Source organism: Triturus cristatus, chromosome 4_2, assembly GCF_964204655.1.
Source record: "Triturus cristatus chromosome 4_2, aTriCri1.1, whole genome shotgun sequence".
Taxonomy (NCBI): domain Eukaryota; kingdom Metazoa; phylum Chordata; class Amphibia; order Caudata; family Salamandridae; genus Triturus; species Triturus cristatus.
In genome coordinates, this window is record NC_140586.1 from 790,148,419 (window position 1) to 790,172,019 (window position 23,601).

At 43.3% G+C, this 23,601-nt stretch overlaps 1 protein-coding gene across 1 annotated transcript in view; it reads left to right on the forward strand.

Annotated features, from left to right (window-relative positions):
• LOC146835053 (vitamin D3 hydroxylase-associated protein-like) overlaps nt 1-23,601 on the forward strand; it is a 411,367-nt gene that overhangs the window by 216,577 nt on the left and 171,189 nt on the right. Inside the window, exon 7 of the mRNA XM_085602722.1 lies at nt 22,566-22,690. Coding sequence (XP_085458848.1) covers nt 22,566-22,690 — 125 coding nt within the window. The remainder of the gene's footprint in view (nt 1-22,565; nt 22,691-23,601) is intronic.

A 23,601-nucleotide genomic window follows, 5' to 3' on the forward strand; every position in this document is an offset into this window, starting at 1 on the left:
AATATGGGTGTCACAACAGCCTGTTTCCATTTAATTGGAACAACACCCGATGCGAGAGAAAGATTTATGAGGTGGCGCAGTGGAGGAAGACAAATATCAGCAGAGTCTCTGAACTGGGCTGGCCTCACAGGATCCGCTGGCGAGCCAGATTTTATCTTATATGCCAACTTATGAAATGTCTCCATCGACAAACTAGAAAGTGAGGCCAAGGCCTCGCATATGGCCAGTGTAGGGCTAGTAGGCTCAGCTACAGGCTCAGTGATGGGGAAGGCACGATAAATAGCTTGGATCTTTTCAAGGAAGAAAGAGGCCAGATCTTCGCAATGGGCCACTGAACAAATTTCCGCCGCAGAAGCTCTTTTAGCCGTCAGGTCCTTTAGGACCTTAAAAATTAGCTTGGATGGATTGAGGCTAGTTCTAAATTCCTGGGATTAATAGGTTGCATGGGCTCTACACACAGCTCTATGATATGTTTTAATTTTAGAAAAATACAGAGTTTTTTCCCCAGCCTCATAGGATTTCCCCAGTCCCTTTCTGCCTGTTTACAAGCTTTTTTTAACGGCACCAGGGAACTGTCGTACCATGGGCTGGGTTCTCTGGGAAGACATTTCGTCCAGACTGCAGGGATCAATACATCCAAGGCCCGAGAAACCCAATCACAAAAAAGGTCATACCCAGAATCTACATTAAGAAAAGGGCCTAGTGGGTTGACCTCCAGGAGATGGTGAAAATCCTCCAGTTTGAGTCTCTTCCAGTGGCGTTTATGATCAAAAGAAGAATTTTCACTAAAAAGTGGTCGGACCAGGCAACTGGGCTGGACCTAGCCACCTTGGCCCCTGTCAAGTTTGTACATAAAGGATCAAGAATGTGGCCCCCCACGTGAGTGGGGGAGGTAACCAGCTGATTTAGCTGAAGGGCCTCCAAATCCGCCAAAGTACTACTAATGGCAGAGATATGACAGCAATCAAAATGGAGATTAAGGTCTCCAAGGATGCTGAAGTTTGCGCAGCCCATTGCCAAAGAGCTGACACATTCCGGGAGAGCCTTTCTAAAAGCAGTGTCGCACCCGGGAGGACGGTAAATTAGGAGGCCAGACAAAGTAAAATGATGGCTAATAGAAATTCTGAAGAACGCACTTTCACATCCTACCAAAATTCACTACCCTCCAGTCACAAGGGTAGCAGGATTTTACGACCACGGCGATGCCACCTCCCCTAGATGCCCGATTGTGAGTGAAGATGGAGTACTCTGGAGGGAGTGCAAGATTCACGGCTGCCGTGTCCACTTCCTGAAGCCATGTTTCCGTCATGAAGAACACGTCAGGTGTCTCATCCCTTATAAGATCATGAAGTTCTGAGTGGTGCTTCAGAAGGGACCTGATGTTGAGATTCCAAATAGTAATATCTCGAGAGATGTGTGGTCTACTGCGAGAGGACTTAACCGGAGAGGACTCCGTCAGAACAGAGATCGAATAAGGGGCATTAAGCGACCAAATTCCACAGGCACACTTATACGGGCCACAGAGGGGGCTAACAGGCCCATGTGCACAACATGGGACCGACTGCCCGATACCCAACAACTCATCCCTGCAATATCCACTCACCGAGGACATAACCTTAGAATGTTACAGACTCCCACGAGCAGAGTACCGCCACGCCTCGCGCCTCCTTAGCTCTGACGGGCGCAGATGGGCAGGACTCTGGCACGACTCAGGCGCAATGAAGGCGCGCCCGCTGCGCGTTACTGCTGCGCACTTGAGGACTGGTTTAAATACTGTGACCGCGTGTCTGCAACACCACTAGACCGCTCAAAATGGCGCCCAGAAAACGTCACCACCACTCCCAAGATGGCGGCCGATTCTCCACAGTATCGGAACCCCCAGAACCGAACCCGCTAAAGCAGCGGTGAGTCAACAATTAAGGTGCAGGTAAGAGGGAGAATGCCCAGTCTTAAAATCAGGGGAGAACAAGCTAAAAAATTAACAGAAATACAAAACGGGTGAATTAAAAAACGCAGCGCACCTTCAACACAGCGCTAAAGCACGCAAGTCCTCAAACGCTCTGAAGAGCTAGGGTACCTTATCCAGGTGGAGGCAACTAAATGTCTTCTAGTGAATGCAAGTTCACTAGTAAAGCATAGTGTAGAATGTGCTAGACTCCTGGTGGAGCAAGAGATAAAACTGGCTTTTATCATGGAAACGTGGATGGATGAGGCTTCAGGGCCAGACCTAGTGCAGGCCACCCCACCTGGTTTTCTCCGCTTCACAGTAAATAGGGGAGAGGTGGGGGGCTAGCTATAATTTACCACAACATGCTAAAAACCGCATTTCAGACCAGAAATAATATGGATTATGAAGCATTGACTTTTAATGTCGAATTATCACCCCATCACTCTTTTAAAGGCAGCTTAATGTACCGACCTCCAGGATCCAGGAGATCATTTTTAACCACGTTAGTGTCACCGTCCAATAGTCCTCGGGGTCGCACGATGCTGTAAGGGGTCCACCTCCAGATAGCCCCTTGGTCTGATATCAATTATGACAGACACAGAAGGGCGATCAGGCGAGGGAAGGAAAGGATGGGAACTGCGGGGAGGGAGACCTGAAAGAGAAATAAACAGAAGGCTAAGGTTAGAACCGCCCTAGGACCCTGGGCACAATGATATCCCCAGCTACCCTGCAGTACCTGTAAAGGAAATAACGACTTTGGAAGCGTGGATCCCCTCGTAGCTGATGTACGTGAGACCTACAGAGAAGGCATGGATTAGTATGTGGGTCACCCTCTCTCTCTCTACTCCCCCGCTCACTTATCTCCCTAGGTTTTTGGTACCTACCACCAATCCTGGGTTTTCTGTCCGTACAGGGGGGGGAGGACGTATGCCAGAAGTCTCCTCACCGCCCCTGTATGAAATACAAAATAAACAAATGACGTGCAGATGGGATTAGCACCCCGGGTGATTCCTGCACCCCTGTGATGTGATCAACACACCCCTTTAGCACTGCTCCAATGAGTCTTGCGCAGTACTAGCAAGTAACAAGATACGACCCCCACCAGTATCGCTGAGGTCTCACTACCACAATGTTCAGATAGTAAGTACTGATAGCTCTGGGAGCCGTCACTGAGTCCCTTCTAAGACGAAACCGTCGTATGCCTGGTTTCTCACGGACTCTAATACCAGAATTGTCTCGAGAATTCTGCACCATGAACTCGCGACCCCGCAATGCCTCGTAAGGCGTCCAACGGGATCGACAATGTTTTATCCGGAAGCGGGCACAAAAGCCTTCGTGATCCCGCAATACCGTGATCGGCGTCCAACGGGATCAACTACGTCTGAATCACTACCGAGTAAGTCCAGACCGGTAATGCACAAGAAATACAAGCAGTTGAGCCTGCGAGGAAAAGTAAATCGGTGCAGAGCACCCCTACCAGTACGCAGCGCTCTGTCTTGCTCGAACCAGGAAATCAAAATAACCGGGACTTGAGTTCCGCCGGATGTTCCTTTTGAACTTGGTTGCGCCGAGCGCGCTGACGTATGTACGTCGGCCCGCCTTGTGCCCTGGGAACTGTAGTTCCCCTTACTCCCGTTTACCACGGGTGTTTCTCCTGGAAGCTAGCAGTGCTCGTCGGCGCCGCCTGTGGGTCGTGACAGTTAGGGCCTCTACTTGAAGAAGGGCTCTGGTCCAACTATCTCACCATTTTGGGAGATTTTCATTTCTATCTGGAAAATCCCGAGGATCCCAACACCAAAGCGCTGCTAGATTTGATGAGCAGTGCTGACTTGATCCAATTAGTAAATGGACCTACTCATATGGCAGGACATACACTAGATGGGATTTTTTCCAATAATCATTTTCAGCATATTGGATTGCTCCCACTGGTCTGCATTGACCATGTAGAATCCTATTTGAAATAACCACCCCAGATGACTGCTACAAAATCAGGGAAAGGCCAAAGCAGATAAAAATTAGGGCCTGGGATAAAATGATGGGTGCCCAATTACAAGAACTGCTTAATTCCACTGCACAGTCCCAGCAAACAGATGTGGATGACGCAGCTAGATCATAAACCCAATGGGTGGACATAGCCGGTAAAAAGCTAGCTCTGGATAAATTGGTATATCCCAAACGAGTATAACCAATGTCACCTTGGTTTTCAGAAGAGCTTAAAAGGCAAAAGCTAACTTGTAAACAGCTGGAACGCAAGTGGTGGAAAAACTACTATACAAAAGATAAAGAAAGCTACAAACAAAGCCTTACTGTTTACAAACAAGCCGTGTTGAGTGCAAAGAAGGCCTTCTTTGCAAATCAAATATATAGAGCACAAAATTCATCTAAAGAACTCTATAAAACTGTAGCAAGATTGGCGAACTCAACTAAACCTGGGGTGGAAGCAAGCCAAGAAATGGCTGAAGAAATTGCTAAATTCTTCCAAAATAAGTTGGAAGTTTTCTTCTCAGCCTTTAATCAACTTCCGCAAGGTATCCCAGGAAAAATGAAGACTGAGGCAGAGCTAGGTACAGGAGTAAGGCCCTCTCTTGAGAAATTTGCCCCACCTGGTATCAGTGATACTAAGATGCTACTAAGCACGGCCAAGTCTGGCTCCCCGTATGATCCATGTCTAGTGACAGTGGTCAAGTTAGCCTTGGATTCGATTGCTTCTACACTGACACCAATATTTAATAACATGTTCGACTCAGGTGACTTTCCCAGCATCAGGAAGTTGGGCTCAATACTCCCCCTTCTGAGAAAAAATAATCTGGACCCAAAAGATCCGAATAGCTACAGGCCTATTACTCGCCTCCCACTGCTTGCAAAAATAGTAGAAAAAGAAATAAATGCTCAGTTGAGCACATTTCTTTTTGAAAATAAGGTACTGGACCCTACACAATATGGCTTCCAAGCAGGGCATAGTACGGAGATCGCCTTAATCAAGTCGACAGAAGCAATTAGGAAAGCCCTGGATCAAGGAGGTGAGGCAGCCCTCATAATGCTGGATTTGTCTACGGCCTTTGACACGTTCCACCACGAGCTGTTGATGGACCGTTTGTCGGAGTTAGGGGTAAGAGGAAAGGCCTGGAAGCTGTTAGAAGCATTCCTAACAAATAGGAAACAAATAGTGTCCTTAGGAAGTTTCTATTCCAATGCTTTTATGCTTCCATGTGGAGTTCCACAGGGATCGGCCCTCAGTCCAACCCTTTTTAACATTTATGTGGCACCCCTGGCTCCTTTGATTAGATCACATGGTTTTAGTCTAACATCCTACGCAGATGACACACAAATTGTGGTGTCTCTTCTACCAGGACAGGAAATGGGCATGAGTAGGGAATTTCAAGAATGTATGGCAACAGTCAAATCCTGGATGTCACAGAACTGTCTGAAATTGAACGGAGCCAAAACAGAGGTCCTCATCTTTGGTTATAAAGCCAACTTCTGGACCCCTGACTGGTGGCCACCAGACATGGGCAGTCTCCCCATACCCAAAAGAAAAGCAAAGAATCTGGGTATAATGATGGATGATAAATTGAACTTTGAGAATCAGATAAAGGCTACGTCCTCGGCCACTTTTCAATCCCTCAAGATGATAAAAAAGATCAAACCGTTTTTGCCAGAAGACAGCCTGCGAACAGTTGTATCCTCTATGGTGCTATTGCGGCTGGATTACTGCAATGGGCTCTATTTAAACATCTTAGAGCGGCATTTAAACAGATTGCAGATTCTGCAAAATGCGGCAGCAAGATTGGTGATAGGCATCCCCAAATTTGTATCTGTAGCCAAAGAATTATGAAGACTACACTGGCTGCCCATCAGGAAAAGGGTGCAATTCAAGTCACTGTGCTTGGTTTTAAAAGCACTGCATGGTCAGGGGCCTGACTTCCTGGCTAACAAGTTTAAATGGTATGCCCCTAAGAGAACCTTGTGCTCATCAGGAGCTAAAATGGTGAATATACTTCCCATGAAGAAAGCCTCATGGGGGGGAAGAAGTTTTATAATAGGTGCAGCCAAGGCGTGGAATGCCCTCCCTTGGAATCTGAGGAACTCTACTAACCTTCTTGCTTTTAGGAAACAACTCAAAACATGGCTTTTTAATCTATAAGGTCTTCCCTCAGCTACCTATCGTCCTGGCCCACCCATGCTCGTAGAAGAATTTGCCATCAGCGCCAGGACACCTCCGGGTAACCGTGCGCTTTATAAGCTGGTTTAACATAACATAACAGAGTTAAAGGCTTTTCATACTGGAATACATGGAAATGTTCAGTAGCCCATACCACAGCTAAACTTTCTTTCGCAGGTAAGAACGTTGTGTCTGGGACACAATTGTACTGGCATATGCCACAATATGCCTTAGAGCATTTGCGTGTCAGCTGTGCTGTGCCAGGATAGCTTCTAACCAAATTTGGGCCACCGTCAATAACAACCTCTGTATGAAGCTTTGGATTGAAGTAGGCCATTACAGTAGCATTTTCAATGGCTTGATTGTTTGTTTCTTGAAGCTCTTCTCACATTCTTCATACCACTTAAATTAAACATTTTTCTTCATTAATTCTTGTAATGGAGCACTTATAGTAGCAAAGTCTCGTATTTATCTTGAACAGTAACTGGTCATGCCAAGAAATGAATGTATCATAGAAACATCTTGCGGGGGATCAGCATTTGACAGTGCTTGTACTTTTGCAGGATCAGCTGTCATAACCCCATCTGAAAAGATATGGCCAAAGAACTTTAGAGCTGTCCTGTGGAACTCACACTTGTCTGCATTCACAGTCAAACCTGCATCAATAAGTAAACAACATACTAGTGTGAAAGCTTTATCATGCTCCTTCTGCGTAGCTCTGAATATGAGTATGTCACTGCGATAATCGAATGCATTCACAATAGGCTGTATGACACGCTGAATGACATCTTGGAAAGATTCTGTAGCGGATGACACACCAAAACTGAGTCTCTTGTATCGAAACAGACCAACATGTGTAGAAAAGGTTGTAATATACTTGCAGGGATTGTCGAGTTCTAACTGCTGATAACCTTTATTTAAATCAAGGCAAGAAAACACCTGCGTTATCATGTCAGCAATGTGTGGAACTGGATGTGAGTCTCATTGAATTGCCTTGAATGCTTGACCCATGTCATGCATTTGCGTACAGCTCCTTCACTGTCCATTTTGGGCACAACCACTATGGGAGGAACCCATGGCACCAGACCAGTTGAATGCTCAATAATTTCATGCTTAAGTAATGATTCAAGTTCTTTGTAAACAGCTTCTTGTAAATGAAAAGCAATTTGTCTAGGTCTCTGAACAACAGGACGGACATCTTCACTAATATGCAACTTTACTTTCATAGATTAAGCTTTTCCAAACCATGAACATACAAAATACATTGACTTACTGCAGACTGAAAATGTATCTTTCGTAATCAACCTTTGGTTTTGGATTAAATTTGAGATTCAACATTTCTTTGATCTGATGATATGTGATTTCTTTGATATGATTTCTTTGCTGGTTCACAACATTTTCTTTGACTTCTTTCAAACCATCACCAGCAACATTTTTGAGATACCTAATAATCTTTTTGTTATCAGTCTCTTCAAGTACATCAATGAAATCATTAAATGTCTCTATCCAAACATCCCATCCATCGCCAACATTTTGATTTTTGGCTGTATCGAAAGGTAGTCATGGTTTTAGAAAGATCGCAGCACGGTAACTAGTTATGGGAGTGGCTGACATTGAGGGTAGAGCTCTTTCTGCTACTATTGGCTATCCATTTGAGCCTGCGTCATTTGCTCTATTTCTGAGACCTTGTGATGGACTGGCCTCAGAATCATCATGGACTATCGGGGAAACTTTGACCTCCTCCTTGGTCTCCATCGCAGCCCCTTCACTTGTTGTAGGCCTCTGGACTTGTTATGAGCCGTCACCTTGCAGCTTTCATGGTGTGCTACTTCAGGTGTCAGAAAGCTAAGTAAGCGCAACCCATAGGCGTCTTCTGGGGTCTCCTTGCCTGGTGCTGAGGTAGTAAAGCCCAGCTGATTGAGACTCTGGTAAGTGCAATGATAATATACTTCTCTCTTACTTATTTTGTCAGCCAGTGCCTCTATGTATTTTGACTATGGCAGATTTTTAGCAGTTTTTCTTGTATCAATTCATAACCACATTTTGCAGTATCACTCCGTATAATGTACTGAAAAATCTTGTGCGGCAGTTCGGTACTGTTCTGTATGGCCTGAGCAGCAGGTTCTCGGCCATCGACGTGTAGATTCTTTGCAATGCTTCCATTGTCTTCACTTGCTTTACAGTGGCTGGAGTTGTGCTTTGACTCCACATGCATAAAGCGTTGATTTTGTACTTTGACAGCGACACAAGTGGCGTGCACAAGCAGTTTTCTTATGCCATGGCAAACTCTCTGGGACAGCACTGTCATTCTTTGGGTTACTTATCCCCTATCTCATTGCCAGTTGTAGCGCCCTCCCCAGCCTGGATACCCACCAATGACTATGCCATACACGGATCATAATATTACACGTCATTGTTTGTCGGCGTGTAACTGGGAACTCAAGATTGTACAACAAGCTTTCATTGCATTCCACTCTGACACCTATTTCACAGCTCTACGGAGTCCATTAGGAGTCGTCAAAAGGATTCCTTCATAAAACACGCAAGACACTGCAATGTGTATGTTCCTGTCTACTAGCCAGCCAATGAAAATCTTTCTGCCTTCAGCTGTTTCTGCGCGAAGGAAGGTAAGGATTACAGGATTTGTATTTACTAACACATTAAGATCCTCCTTATGAGTGTCCTGAAGTGGTATCCCCGGAGACCCTGGGAATGTATACTGCTCCCGGCAATTTTGAGTGTCCTGGGGTACCTGAGTTTGCATACTCTAGCATTGATCCTGGACCCAGGCTTTACAACTGCGCTTTGGGGGCTGTGAGCAACTGCTGCAACTGAGCTGTGGCTGCTTTCTAACACTAGATGAGAGCAGCAGCAATGCCTCTACCTCACCTGATCTACATTCCACGTCCCCAAGTTTACACCACCCACACAAAAGGAGTTGCACAGCTAACTTTTTAATGTATATGCTGGTGAAATTTGAATTTGGTCCTTTGTATCAAAGAAAGATCCATGCAGTGGAAAAAATGGTCCAGTGAGACATTAGTTCTAGCTCAAATTATTAAAAGTTTAGTAGAATAGAAGAAGGAAATGTTATATGATTCTTACTAAATAAGTAGGACTGTTTTGCTGGACAACATAAACTTAAGAATATGAGGACAAAATCCACACATCATCAGGAAATGCTGGCCTAATTTGTAGTTAGCTCACAGTGCCCCATCTGAAACCTAACCTTACCAGAGTACCAGATGGTATCTGCAACATTGGACATGACCACTCTTATTCCCCAAGGAAATTGTGGAAACAGATCTACCCTTTCAGTGTTACCTTTGCATGCCCAAGGGAGACACAAGAAAAATAAAACTCTGGCTTCTCAAACTTTTATTGAAACAATCGTATTTTTATATGGAAAACATGAGCTGCAATTATTAGGAAGTTGAAGCAAAGCATTGTTACCAGCATTCAAGAATGGTGGAAAAGATGAACAGTCCAACCATTCTAACATTACTATGTGATTATAAGTATACTCCTATCTAATACTACCCATACTATCCAAAGCATAGTGGGAGTACCCTCTGCCAGATTCATTAGGACAGCTTAAACCCCATGCCTGAGCATAATGTACCAGGAAGCCTTTCTGGATGGAACAGGCTATCGTCTTTTTCAGGATAAAGGTTACAGTCAGCAGTGCTGCATCTCAGTCACAGTGCACAGCTTTCCTGAATAAATCCAGCAGAAGTGCTCCTCTGCTAAATGTAGCACAGAGGCAGTTCATATAATAAAACCACTGTTCCAATCGCACTGTGTCAAAAGTGCACAGCTGATGTGATGGTTTGTCTGGAGCATTAAAGCTGTCTCCAACCGGACAACCAGATGCAAGGGCATTCATGTGCCTAGCCTCGGACAGAGTATACAAGCAGCATGATAATAATGCTCACTAAGAAATATGCTGCATGTAAAATAGCTTCTCAGTACATTATCGTGTAAGTATAAAACATGCAAAAGGTCATCATTAGAAAAAGATGTCAGCTAATATGTAGACTAAACGCTGGCCCTGTTGTATCTTATAAAATGATGTACCCAATATCAGAACATATCTCTGATCTAGTTGTACATCTATTGAAGACATAAAGAGATTGCATTATGCGTATAAATTTCAATTTCTTTAGGTGGTACTGACTTTTTGAATCAAGTCCGGTTCCATACCCACACATGGCTGACCACTTAAGCGCAATAAGTTGTACATACCTTGAGTGACTGTCAGTAGCGGTGCGTGGAGGGAGTTCCGTGGGCAGAGAGGCGGGGCGGGGGAGGGGCAGGGTGGAGAAATGTAAACACCGGAATATGAATGAACGGAGGTAAGTACACATTTAAATAAATAAAACATATTCCTTTGCGCGCGCTGCATCGCAAAATGCGATGCAGCGCGCGCAACGAGGTGTGTGTGTGTGTAGATATATATATATATCCTTTGCTGATGCTAATACTGTATTTAGACACTTATTTGCCCATGTCTTCTTCCATTAAATTTTAGCTATACATATATTACAAATATTTTTTTTTCATAAAGACACATATGTCATCAGCAGAGGATTGCGGTCGCGTGAGTTATAGTTGCCTGCACTAACTATAACAGGGGAATTTCATTGGTTTTTTACGAGTGAAATGTACAGCTAACTATAACTTGTGTGAAACCTATGGTTTTTTCAGTGAATTTGCAAGGTTTTTTAAATGCTAATTCCTAACTATAACGTGTGTGAAACCTATGGTTTTTTCAGTGAATTTGTACGGTTTTTTAAATGCTAAATACTTTACGCCATTCGTGGCGTGCGCGCCCAGTTAACGCAGTTTGTTCCGTGCGCGCACGGTGCGCTTTGCGCACCGTGCGCGCACAGTGAGCACGCGGTGCGCTTCGCGCACCGCGCGCCCACTTTACGCAGTTAGTGCCATGCACGCACGGTGGTCACGCGGTGCGCTGCGCGCACCGCATGCCCACGTTACGCAGGATGGGCCATGTACGCACGATGCGCTTCGCGCACCGTGCGCACATGGGGGACATATTATGCGCTTCGTTGTGAACGTTATTCATTTGTACTTTCCATTTCGTTATATATATGCCATGCGCACCGTAAGCGCACCGTAAGCTGGCTCAGATATATATATTGATTTAAAGGCTATTTTCTCAGAATCTACTGAACAGATTTACACCAAACCTACAAAAGGCACTTCCTTGACCTGTAGACTACCTCTCTGCCAAATTTCAAGGAACTCTGTTCAGCCGTTCGGGCTGTGGCTGTGTCTAAAGGTCCTATGGAAAAATGCATGGGAAAAACGTGTTTTGGGACCCCCCTTTTATCTCGGCCCCCGCTTGACGAATCCCCCCGAGACTTTCAGGGTAGGAGCGGAGCGCAGCGCCCCACCTATTTTGAAAATTTGGCGAGGATTCGTCGACCGGCGCCAAAGTTATTCAAAATAGAATGTTGCGGTTTTCCTATGGAAACAGGGTCCTAACTATAACTACCTACTGGCGACCGCCAGTAGGTAATATCTACATATATATATCGAAAAGAGGGTCCTTCCGGGATCGAGCCCGTAGCCAGGTGGTGCGTGATGCCGGTAGGACCCAAACCGGACTATGAGTAATCCAATGAATTTAGAAATGAAGCACACTCTTCGAGAGTGCGCTTCATTTCTAAATTCATTGGATATATATATTATCTACTGGCGGTCGCCAGTAGATAGTTCTAGTTAGGACCGAGTTCCCATAGGAAATCTGAAAATTCTATTTTGAATAACTTTGGCGCCGGTTGACTTATCTTCGTGAAATTTTCAAAACTAATGGGGCGCTCCGCTCAGCTCCTACCCTGAAAGTCTCGGAGTGATTTGTCAAGCGGGGGCTGAGAAAAAAGGGGGGTCCCAAAACGCGTTTTCCCCATGCATTTTCCCATAGGACCTTTAGTCGAAGGTACAGCCCGAACGGCTGAACAGAATTACTTGAAATTTGGCAAAGAGGTAGTCCTCAGGTCAGGCATGTGCCTTTTGCATATATGGTGTCAATCTGTTCAGTAGTTTCTGAGAAAATCAAAAGTAAAATCACATATATATCTGGGCGGAGCCTAACCACACATCTCATCGTGAGATCTGATTGGCTGTCAGCACTTCATCCAAGAAGTGTTGGCAGCCATCTTGGGACCAATATACATGATAGCACCTCATTAAAAAGCATTGCAGTTAATAGAAGGTTTTAAGACTTTAGTTACATTATAAATCATTTGTTGATGGTACCATACTCATTTTAGGAATTGTGGTGTGTGATTTTACCATGTGAAAAAGCCTTCTGCTGTGATATCATGAATCATGTTTGAGAGAAAACTATTTTCTCATGCTTTTCCCACAGAGGTTTGGAAGGTGATCTATAAGCTAAACTGAGAGCATATTTTCTGTAAATTCACATTATCTTTCTCAGTCATGTGAGAATGAAGTCTGACATTCTCAGTAAAACATGTACATCCAACAAGGGCAGAGACTGTCAGTTGATTCCTTTGTGTTCTCCTGCAGCTTCCCAGAGTGTTCTAAAGAACAACTAGAACACTAACAGTCCTACTTATGACAAACGTATGGCACACCTGAAACCATCTTGGTTGGAATAAAGTGGTAACTCTTAATACATTTAATTTAAAAAGGAACAAAATGAGGGGGTTCATTTTGCCATAGAAAGTATGATTAGTGCTGCAGAAAGAAAAATTAGGGCACATTTTGAGTGACTTCTCAAATCCTCTTCTATTTCATAAACAAATTCTGACATGCAGACTGAAACATGCACTTTGAATACCAGCAGCAGGCTTCCCTGGCGAGCAGCAGTTTTACTACAGTGATCTAATGAGCAACTAGAGTGCTAACATTCAGAATTTATGGCAAATGTGTGACACATCTGAATGTCTTCTTGATGGAACCAAAATAAAAAACTGAAAGTATTCCCACTGAGGAGACTGCAGTAAATGAGGAAATTAGGAAACTTCATAACAAATAAATCTCCCAAGATGGCCACCAGAGACAAAAGAGCCCAAATGTAGCCCAAATATCACCCAGATGTAGCCCAAGTATAGCCCAATGGCAGAATGTCCCAGAGTTTTCTTACGAACAACTAGTGCGCTTACTGTCTTACTTATGACAAAAATATGGCACACCTGAAGCCATCTTGATTGGAATAAACTGGTAACACTTAAAACATTTAATTTAAAAAGGAACACAATGAGGAGGTTCATTTTGCCATAGAAATTATGATTAGTGCTGAAGAAAGAAAAATTAGGGCACATTTTGTGAGCTTCTCAAATTCTCTTTTATTTAATTAAAAAATTCTGATATGCAGACTGAAACATGCACTTTTAATACCAGCAGCAGACTTACGTGGTGAGCAGTAGCTTTACTACAGTGATCTAATGAGCAACTAGAGTGCTAACATTCAGAATTTATGGCAAATGTGTGACATATCTGAATACCTTCTTGATGGAATCAAAGTTAAAAACTGAAAGCATTTCCTACTGAGGAGACGGCAGTAAATGAGGAAATTAGGAAACTTCATAACAAATAAATCTCCCAAGATGGCCACCAGAGACAAAAGAGCCCAAATGCAGCACAAATATCACCCAGATGTAGCCCACATGTAGCCCAATGACAGAAGTGTGCAAAACACTTATTTATTGTGTATTTGCAGTTTTATATAGTGCAGACTTGTCAGGTATTGGAGTGCTTTACATGAGCATTGGTTACATCACACAAGATCAAATTCATTTTGGTTGTAGACATGGGGAGATTAAGTGATTTGACCAGAATCACAGAATGTTGAGCTGAAGCAGAAACTCCAACCTGGTTCCTCAGTTGCAAAGTCTGCAGCTCTGGAAGTAACACCACATCCTCTCCCCTAGGTGCAACATTTAATCAAGTGGTCAACTGGATAAAAAAACATAAAGATTACAAATAATTTAAAAGTTCTTTGTCGCTATTTGAAAACTCAGAAAATGTGTCCTCATTTTAGTGTTTTTAGAGCACTAACCATAATTTTGATGCAAATAAGACCCTCTCATATATGTAATTTCTAAAGGAAATACTCTAGGTATTACAGTTTTGATTACATCAAGATGACGTCGGGCGTTCCACACTTTTGTAATAAATATAGAATGTTAGGAATCTAGTTGTTCATTGGGATACTGTTGAGAGGCAGAGGCCAGGGGCACGGACTCTGAAAATTGAAGGCAGGTAGGAGAGTGCAGAGGCAACAATTTGACCACACTGGGCAGGCAGGAAGGGCAGTGGCAGCACAACAGACTATGGAGGGCAGTGGAAAAGGGGGCAGGGGCAACAAACCAACAATACAGGACTGGCAAGAGAGGCTGTGGCAATATAATAGACCATTGTGGGCAGAATGAAGAGGCAGTGGTAGTACAACCATACATGCCAACAGACCCTTTTCAGCCAGGAAACGTCCAATGTTTTTAAGCTCAAATGGGCTTTATTTGATCTGTCTCCTGTCTACAATCTCCTCTTTTTCAATGTAACTCAAAGGGGAAAATCAATACCACCGTTTTTTTCAAAATCTCCCTCTTACCAAGTTCAAAATGTTTGCAAGTATGGTACATTGGATCACGGTAGGCAGGAGGAATTGGGGTAGGGACATGGACTCGGATAACAGAGGACAGGAGGGACATGGAGAGGTGCACCAAACTGACCCTACAGGGCAGGCATCAGGGTTTGCAGCAGCACAATACACCACACAGCGCATGCGGGACGGGAGTGCAGCACAACAATCCATAGAAAGCAATAGGGAGGGGACAGGACCATGCACATGGACAACAGAGAACAGAGGGGAAAGAGGCAATGGTAGCTAGCTGACCATAATGGACAGACAGGAGAGAAAGCTGCAGCATAACAGACCATAAAGGGCAGGAGGGACGGATCAGGGGCATTACAATGGAACAGACAAGCCAGGAGGGAGGGAATAGGGGTCTGCACATGGAAACAGAGAGCTGGGGGCAAGGGGGCAGGGCAGGAGCAGCAAAATGACCATGGGATCAGGCAGGATGGCCACTAGAAACAAGACACACCATGGAGAGCAACAATGAGACTATGATGGCATACACACAGAACATGGAGGGAAGGTGGGAGGGGGTCAGGGGCAGCTAGCTGACCACACAGGGAAGGTGGGAGGGGCCATGGCAGCACAGAAGACCATGCATGGCAAGCTGGAGGGTTAGTGGCAGCACAATGGCTATGATGGGCAAGAAGGAGGGTGCAGGGGCATGCACAAAGGACCATGGAGGATAGAAGGGAGACTCAGGACCTGGGCACAGACAAGAGAGTTCAGGGGAAGGGGCCTCACAACAGACCACGTGGGGCAGGCAGGAGGAGCAGTTGCAACACAACAGACCAGGGAGGGCAGAAGGGTGTGGCAGTAAAATGGACCATGGAGGACAGGATGAAGGGAATAAGGGCATGGCATGTGGACAGGCAGGGTGGAGGTGGCAGGGACAGGTTACAGTCATCTGACAATGCTAGGCAGGTGGGAGGGGAGTTCAACAGAACACTCCGAGGAGATAGGAGTGGCAGGTCCATGGAACATGGTGGGCAAAAAGGATGGAGCAGGGGGAAGGAGAATAGGGGCAGCAAGCTAAGCACAGAGGCTAAGCAGGAGGTCAATGATGGGCCATAGAAATGGGCAATGGAGGGCAGGAGGTGTGGACTGGTACATCATGCTAAATGGAGGGCAGTGGCAGCACATCAGACCATGCATGGCAGGAGGGAGGAGGCTAGTCCATGGATTCAGACAACAGAGGATAGGGAGGAGGTGGATGGGGCAGCAAGCTAACTGTTCAGAGAAGGTGGGTATTAGGAACTTTATTGTTTTTAAAATGTGCAAACTACTTAAAATATGAACAAGTATGCAGCATAATCTCACTTTTATTCAAGAAGAAGAGGACGTTTGTGACTGTGACTCCGGGCTCACTTGGCAGAAATACCCCCTGACCCTCCACCCCCCATCGCAAAATGTGATGCCCGTGAAAAGGGTAGGTGGACGCAGTGTTATATAGAACATAGCCCTGAGAGCACGATTGAAAATGAAAACTAGATATAGTATATGGTATAAACTATGCACCAAAAAGTGTGATATAAGATGAACCGGGGCGTGAAATATAATATGCAATACATTGTGACTCTAAAGTGAGGTTCGTCTCCTTTCTAGAGAGTAAAATAAAAAGTATTACACATCCGGCGGTGGATGTGTGTTTTATTAACCATGAGGGGAGTTTCTTGCATAGTTTGGTCGAATTTTTGTCGAATCCCCTTTGAATGGCTTGGTGTGCGTGTATACGAAATGTGCCCGTCAATAGCTACCCATGTTTGTATAAATAAACGACAAGGGTGTCTACTTGGAGAGTACCAACCGGCGGGGGTGCCGGGATTAGGCACGGTAGGGCGTCCGACACCTCAGAGCTTCACGAGCAGTGTAAATACATTCCATGTGGATTCATTCTATGCATAGTCGCCTTTTAATGAATATCACGCAAATCGTCATGGTGATAGGTACATATGGTTTGTCCAGCATGTCCTAGGTGTTTCTATAAATATACGCATGTGTGCTTTTTCTGAAAATTACATATGTTTTATATATGTATATCTGAAGGTCGATCGAAGAATAAATGGGTATATAAGTGTCTAAATGGATGATTTGTTTTAGAAAAATTGATTGTATAACTGACTGATTAAGTGTATCTTAGTGAATACATGGCTTAGTGAGTAATGTTTGAATATGTAAATATCAGTCTCTCACTTTGTGTATAAGTGGCTGCATGGTTTGGTGAGTAGCTACATGAGTGTCTATATAGGTTATTAGTTCGTTTATTGAGTATCAGTATGAGTGTCTGAGTGTCTGTATGGTTTGGTGGGGGGTATTACGTAGTGCATAGGTGCATGAATGAGTGACTCACTGTTTGTGTGTGTTGAAGACAGCATGTGTGCAGGACTGTATGAGTGTGTGCATGGGTGTGTTAGTGAGTGAATGACTGTCTCAATAGTGTCTTTATGAGTAACTACATATGTTTTAAACTAGTATATGTGACTATTGGTGTATATAAGTGAGTATATGTGAGAGTGAGAGATTGGAAGAGTTCCTGTATGAATAAGTATGTGTTTCTATAAGTGATTGTTTAAAAGACTAAGTATGTGTAAGTTTCTGTAGAAGTAAGTGTGGTGGTGTGTGTATAACTGTATATCCAAGTAAATGGATGTTTGATTCTTTATTAGCATGAGTGACTATGTGTGTGAGTAACTCTATGGATGAGTGGAATTGTGTAACAGGATGTATTGGTGTATGAGTACATATGTTGAGTGAGTACATGTATGAGTGACTGTATAGGACTGTTGGTGAATGAGTGTATGTGGATCTTAGAATTACTGAATAGGTTGTTGTAACTGGTATTGGTATGTCCATTATTTTGAAAATGTTAGTTTCTATTTTTGAATGTGTGTATCAAAGGTTATATTAGGGGGAGAGGAGGTCTACCACTCTATCACAAGGATGATGGCATCAGTGATGTCATCAGTGATGTCATTTGAGATGTCATCAGTGATGTCATGAGTGATGTCACTGACCATGTCATGAGTGATGTAATATGTGACGTCATCAGCAGTGCATTGCGGGCGCGCAAGTTATAGTTAGCTGAACTAACTATAACGGGGGAATTTCAATGGTTTTGTACGAGTGAAAAGTCCAGCTAACTATAACGCCCCTTAAACCTATGGTTTTTTCAGTGAATTTCTAAGGTTTTTTAAATGCTAATTCCTAACTATAACGTGCCTGAAACCTATGGTTTTTTCAGTGAATATATATGAATATATATATATATATATATATATATATATATATATATATATATATATATATATATATATATATAGAGTCAGTAAATGAGTCCAGTCTTTCAGGGAGCCTACACAAGGACAGTGTTTGCTCCCTGTCCTCCCTTCCTCCAGAGCGGAGGCAAGGCAGACTACTCTGTTCCTGCTCAGCTGCAGCAGAAAAACTTCCACCAGGTGAGCCCCATAATCCCCTGCGCGGGCTTTACAATGATTTTTTAGGTTCCTTGTGGTGCCCCAAAAAGGGTGTTTGGCTCCACCTATCATGTTTTCTAATGTTGTGGGTGGCTGCTGGAAGTGCAGCAGCCACCCAACAACTTTAAAAAAAAGTTAGCTTTTAGACCTGGCAGTCTTAGGGTGGTCTTCCCCCAAACTTTTTGCCTTCCTCCTATAATTTTGCTGAACTCGTTTTTCCTGGCCTTAGGACTCTGCATACTTTACCACTGCTAGCCTGTACTAAAGAGCATGTGCCCTCTCATTAAAACATGGTAACATTATCTTATCCCCAATTGGCATATTTAATTTACTTATAAGTCCTCAGTCAAGGGGCACTATATCTCCCCATGGATTTTATATGAAATGCTACTAGGGGCCCACAGCATGTATTGTGCCACCCACTTAAGTAGCCCTTTAAACATGACCCAGACAATGTGTGTGTGTGTGTGTAGGTGTGTGTGCCTGTTTTTTTAGCTGCAATTTCGACCTCACGAAAATAAACCTTTGGCCAGGACCAAACCTTTCTTTTTAATACATATATCTCACCCCTATTGTAGGCCCTGGGTAACCTAGAGGGCAGGGTGCAGTGTATTTAAAAAGTAAGGCATGTCATTTTAAGTTTTCTAAGTCCTGATAGTGAACACAATCTTACATTCATTTTTCACTACTTTAAGGCTTATCTCTCTCATAGGATAACATTGGAGTTACCTTATTACATTTAATAAACTGTAACTTATGGAGCAGTCAGATTTTATATCACAGTTTTGAGAATAGCACTTTGAGAAAGTTGGAATTTTCCTACCTTAACCATGTAGTGCCTGTAGCCTGTCCCTGGGTCACATGAGTGGGTGTAGATGACAGTAGGGCTTTGTGTATTCTTCCTAGGCATCCACACACATTTTGGGGCATAGGTGTGCTCGGATGGGCCATCACTGGCAGGATGGGAGGGAGGAGTTGGGCAAGGACCTGTGTCCTACCTCCATATAAAGGGCAGCATACCCCCTGCAGTTAGTCCAGATTCAGGACATTAAAGGCAGGCCGCCTCAGGACTTCAAAGGGAAACTTCCAGAAGTGTCTCGCCCTCTTTAAAGGCCCAACTGGGTATAAATACTGGACCTCAGACACCAACTGTTCAGTACACTTCTGGACGTGTGGATACTCTGCCACAAAAAACGAAGGACTGATGTGCTGCTAATGGACTGACAATCTACTGGACTGCCAACATGTTGAACTACTGCCTTGCTGTGCTGCTGCCTTGTTGTGGTGACCTGCTGCCATTGTACATGGGTGAGAAGTACTGGACCTGCATCTCTTGAACCCAAAACCTCGGAGTGACTCCAATGGCTTGTTGACTGGCCTCCTGACTTGAGCCTCAGGGAAGAAGGCTCCAGCAACCTTGACCCAGCACCTGGACTCTGCCATCTGTGAATCTAACCTGCTAAGTGGTGCCTTGAAAGTGGGTCTTTGGTACTCTGCTAGCCTCTTTGAACCCAATGTAACAGATGCGTCTTCTATGCTGAGCCACGCTACCCCAAGCAGAACCAACACATCACTGCTACTGCATGAATCAGACCCATCGCATAGCCCACATCTCCTTTCAGCCTGTTGCGAGATCGGAACCGTCGCTGAGCGACACATCCTCTGCGCAGGCCCTCGCATTCCTCATCGAAGGCAGTCTCGACGATGATGCCGGACTCTGCATCACAGCACCTTGGAACTGATGCATTGTACCTCAGCCTCACCACATCTCAAGAAGGACTCATCGCTTCAGCTGCGCAACGCATCTTAGACAAGGATCCTCACAACGGTCTGTAAACCAGGATTTAATGTACTTTGTTCAGCAAGCCTAACTGGGTCCCAGTAGCCGGTCGGGGCTCTAATGTAGTCAGGTATATGTGTGTGTATGTGTGACACACACATGTATATATTCACTGAAAAAAGGATAAAGGATAAGACAAAGGTTAAAGTGACATTATAGTTAGTTATAGTAATAATATCAAACTTTATATTTAAAAGAAGCTTAGAAATTCACTTTAAAAAGCAAAGGTTAGAATTAGATTATAGTTAGGTGAAACTATCAATTATAACATCATATTTTAAATGAAAAAAACACTGAAATTCACCAGTTATAGTTTACTGAAATGACTATAACTTGTGCCCCTGCCATGTCCTGGTCATGACCGTACAGGATTTTGAATAGGAAATTAATGACACAGAATCATGTAAATCATAAATTATCGTTCACACACATAAGCTCCCTTAGGTGAACCAAAGTCATTCTACTCACAGCCTTCTCCCTTTTCAGAACACCTTGTGGAAATTTATGGTATTGTCTCGTACCTGCCGGCTCCAGTTAGAATAAACTGAAAGCTGAGCTTTGTACAATTAGAGAGGAGCGTGTTTTTTTAAAATAAATGGCAACCTGGTGGTTCAGGCACGTCTAAGTCATTGTTGACATTTGGTGCTCTTTTTTTCTTAGCATCTGGACACTCTTAGCTGCAGTTGGGTGCTCTATTATTCCGCTCATTCATTTATTCTTTCACTCTATGTATTGTAGTGTTCGCCATACATTTTTGACAATAGACAACTAAAGGGTATGACTTCCTTCCTATCCATAAAAGAATAAGAAGCAATAAGCCATTTAGGAGTCAACACATATTTTCTGGAACAGTAAATGACAAACCTCATTTGTGTAATTTGTATCAGTTTCAGTAATGATTTATCATTGGATCTGTCTCCCTAACAGGTTAGAATACTGTGTAAGCTATATACAGGTGTGTGTGTGTGCTTGTGTTTATCAAAACAATAGAAGTAAATATTCACTCCATCGTCGACCCTCGGATTCTAGTGAAAAGTGAATTAAGAAGGGAGCGCTATTCATAAAGCAGTAGTGAAGTGAAGAGTGCAAAAAGATTTAGGATCAAGAAATAAAAAATTATTTCGGGTTCGGATTAAGAGTAGGATGCCTGATGGCCATTAAACAATTGAAAAGAATGAATGCAGATCTACTTTACTTAAAAGCACCTATCTCGAAACAGTGATCTTCACTATGAATGAGAAGCAAATTGTTCAAACCAAAAATTTGTGATTCTGTAAAGGGCACAGAAGGATGAATTTGCACAGCAGGATCCAAATTCCATTTGATTTAAAGATGTAAAGATCATTGCGAAAATAGTGATAAATTTAATGCTTGAATCAATCCTAGTCACTGATACTTTACTCTGGGCCATCTTCCAGCCCATAATATTCCCTTGCTGTGACACTCTAGTCAGGGATCAAACAAATGCAGAAGAACCTTGATTCTGTTCCAATAGGAACAGTCCAGCTAGAACTGAGAAGTTCCCCCACGAACAGGAACAAATGCATCCCTCTAGAAAAGTGTTGTTCTTGGTAATTCAAACTCAGATTTTAGGGTGAATCTTTGCTCAGTTAATCAATTCTTTCTCTTAGTCCAAGACATGAGCCAGTCCTTCTCATCTGTTAGCTTCTACCTTTTCACTAATATTCATATTAGTCCAATTCAGTGATTATTATATGTAATGCTCGAGTGTTCATAGTGTGCTCTTCTGTATGTGTTAGAAGGATGTACAGAGTTGTTGCTAATACAGGAAATAACAGAGAAGCTTAGGGTAGCATGGCGATATAACTTCTGGGAGGACTAAAATCAATGGAGAATTTAGAATTGTGAAAGTCTTCTTCTTACTCAGGATCACAAGACAATTACTAACAGCATTTGAATAGCAGTTTTCAACAGTCATTACAATAAAAATGCTACATTGTCCAATAATATGGGTAGTTTCCAAGAAAGCTTTAAATTTTTTTAACACCATAATTTTACTGTTACTTCCTTTATAAATGTATTTTGCTCTTGGATTGTTATGGGAGAAATAGATTAAGATTTTTTAAATCTTAGATTCTGCAGCTACAAATAGTATCTCGGACCAAACAAAGGATGTTTTTTCTTGAGGTTCTCCATGTGGTGGTCCTTCGTTATTTAATATTTTATGGGAATACCTTAACCCCTTGCGTGCTGCGGATGGCCCCTGGCCGTCCACCGTCACGGTGGGCGTGTGCGGAGGATGGCCGGGGGCCGTCTGAACACCGCCCACTCTTTATTTTGCCCACACAGCATGAAAATTCGCACAGTGCGCAAGGTGTTAAATTAAGTGAAACTTTAAGGCAGAAAGATAGAGTATCACACACCACATCACCATGAATATATGGTTCATTTTTGTAGCTTCTTTGCTTTAACGTTATTAGCATAAACAGCCTTATTCATGATTGATCATTATGTCAATAAATTAATGCGCCTCTTTCATCTGTGAAATTTAGCACCTACCGTGATTGGCCCCATGGCAAGGGATGTGGACAGCTTGGTCCTGTGCATGAGAGCCCTCCTCTGTGACGACATGTTCCGCCTGGACCCTACAGTGCCACCAATTCCATTCAATGAGGAGGTAAAGAGAATAATGCATCTAGTTATGCAGACTATGAAAATTTAAAGATTGAATAATTAGCTTCTTCAACTGTACTTTCACCTTAATAGTGCTGCTGTCATTGAAAGAAGAGGAAGAAACTTAATTGAGGATTACTTCCCTGTCATTTACAATTGAGTGGAATGTAGGAATTGAGGTATTGTGTTGATGACTAATCCAGTTCAAGAGGAGAAAAAAATAACGTGAAAGGTGGTGTGTCAGTGTTAACATTTAACCTCTGATGATGGTGAATAAAGATAATTGTTGGACCGATCCAGCTGCAGGACATTAGCAAGAATCCAGGGACAGTTTCTAAATTACTTAGGTGGACATTTTTCAGGCTAACAGTGTACTTATGAATTTGTAAAATTGTACCTCTCATATGAAGTATTTAGGATGTCGTATGGATTTGTTAATAGTGAATGAAGTGGATAGGTAATACTAAATATTTTAATGAATTTATGCTAATAGAGACAACTGGATGGGCTAAGGGTAAGGTGCACGAGTGTGTAATAGCAGTAAAGTGAGAAGAGCACTGAAAAGTGTTAAATTGTGATGAAAGAAATAAGTTTTGAGAATGGAGCCATAGTAGGAATTGGATAACTTAGAGAAACAAATTCATGCTTTCCCTATATCATGCATGCCAGTGTGTCGTGACTCATTTAGGGACCTTTTCACGAAAGCATTTTTGAGTTCATAAAGTGGTACTCCAGCAGAACTGCTTCATGCACTCGCAAATGCTACATATTGATATTCAGCCAGAGATCTCTGCCTACACCTGCCCTATCACTTATTTGGAGCTCTCCACCAGTCATGAGTGTGGAGAGTTCTGCTACTGGGGTTCTGTTTTTTAGAGAGCATAAGAAGGGGGAGTAATGGGAAAATGTGGAACA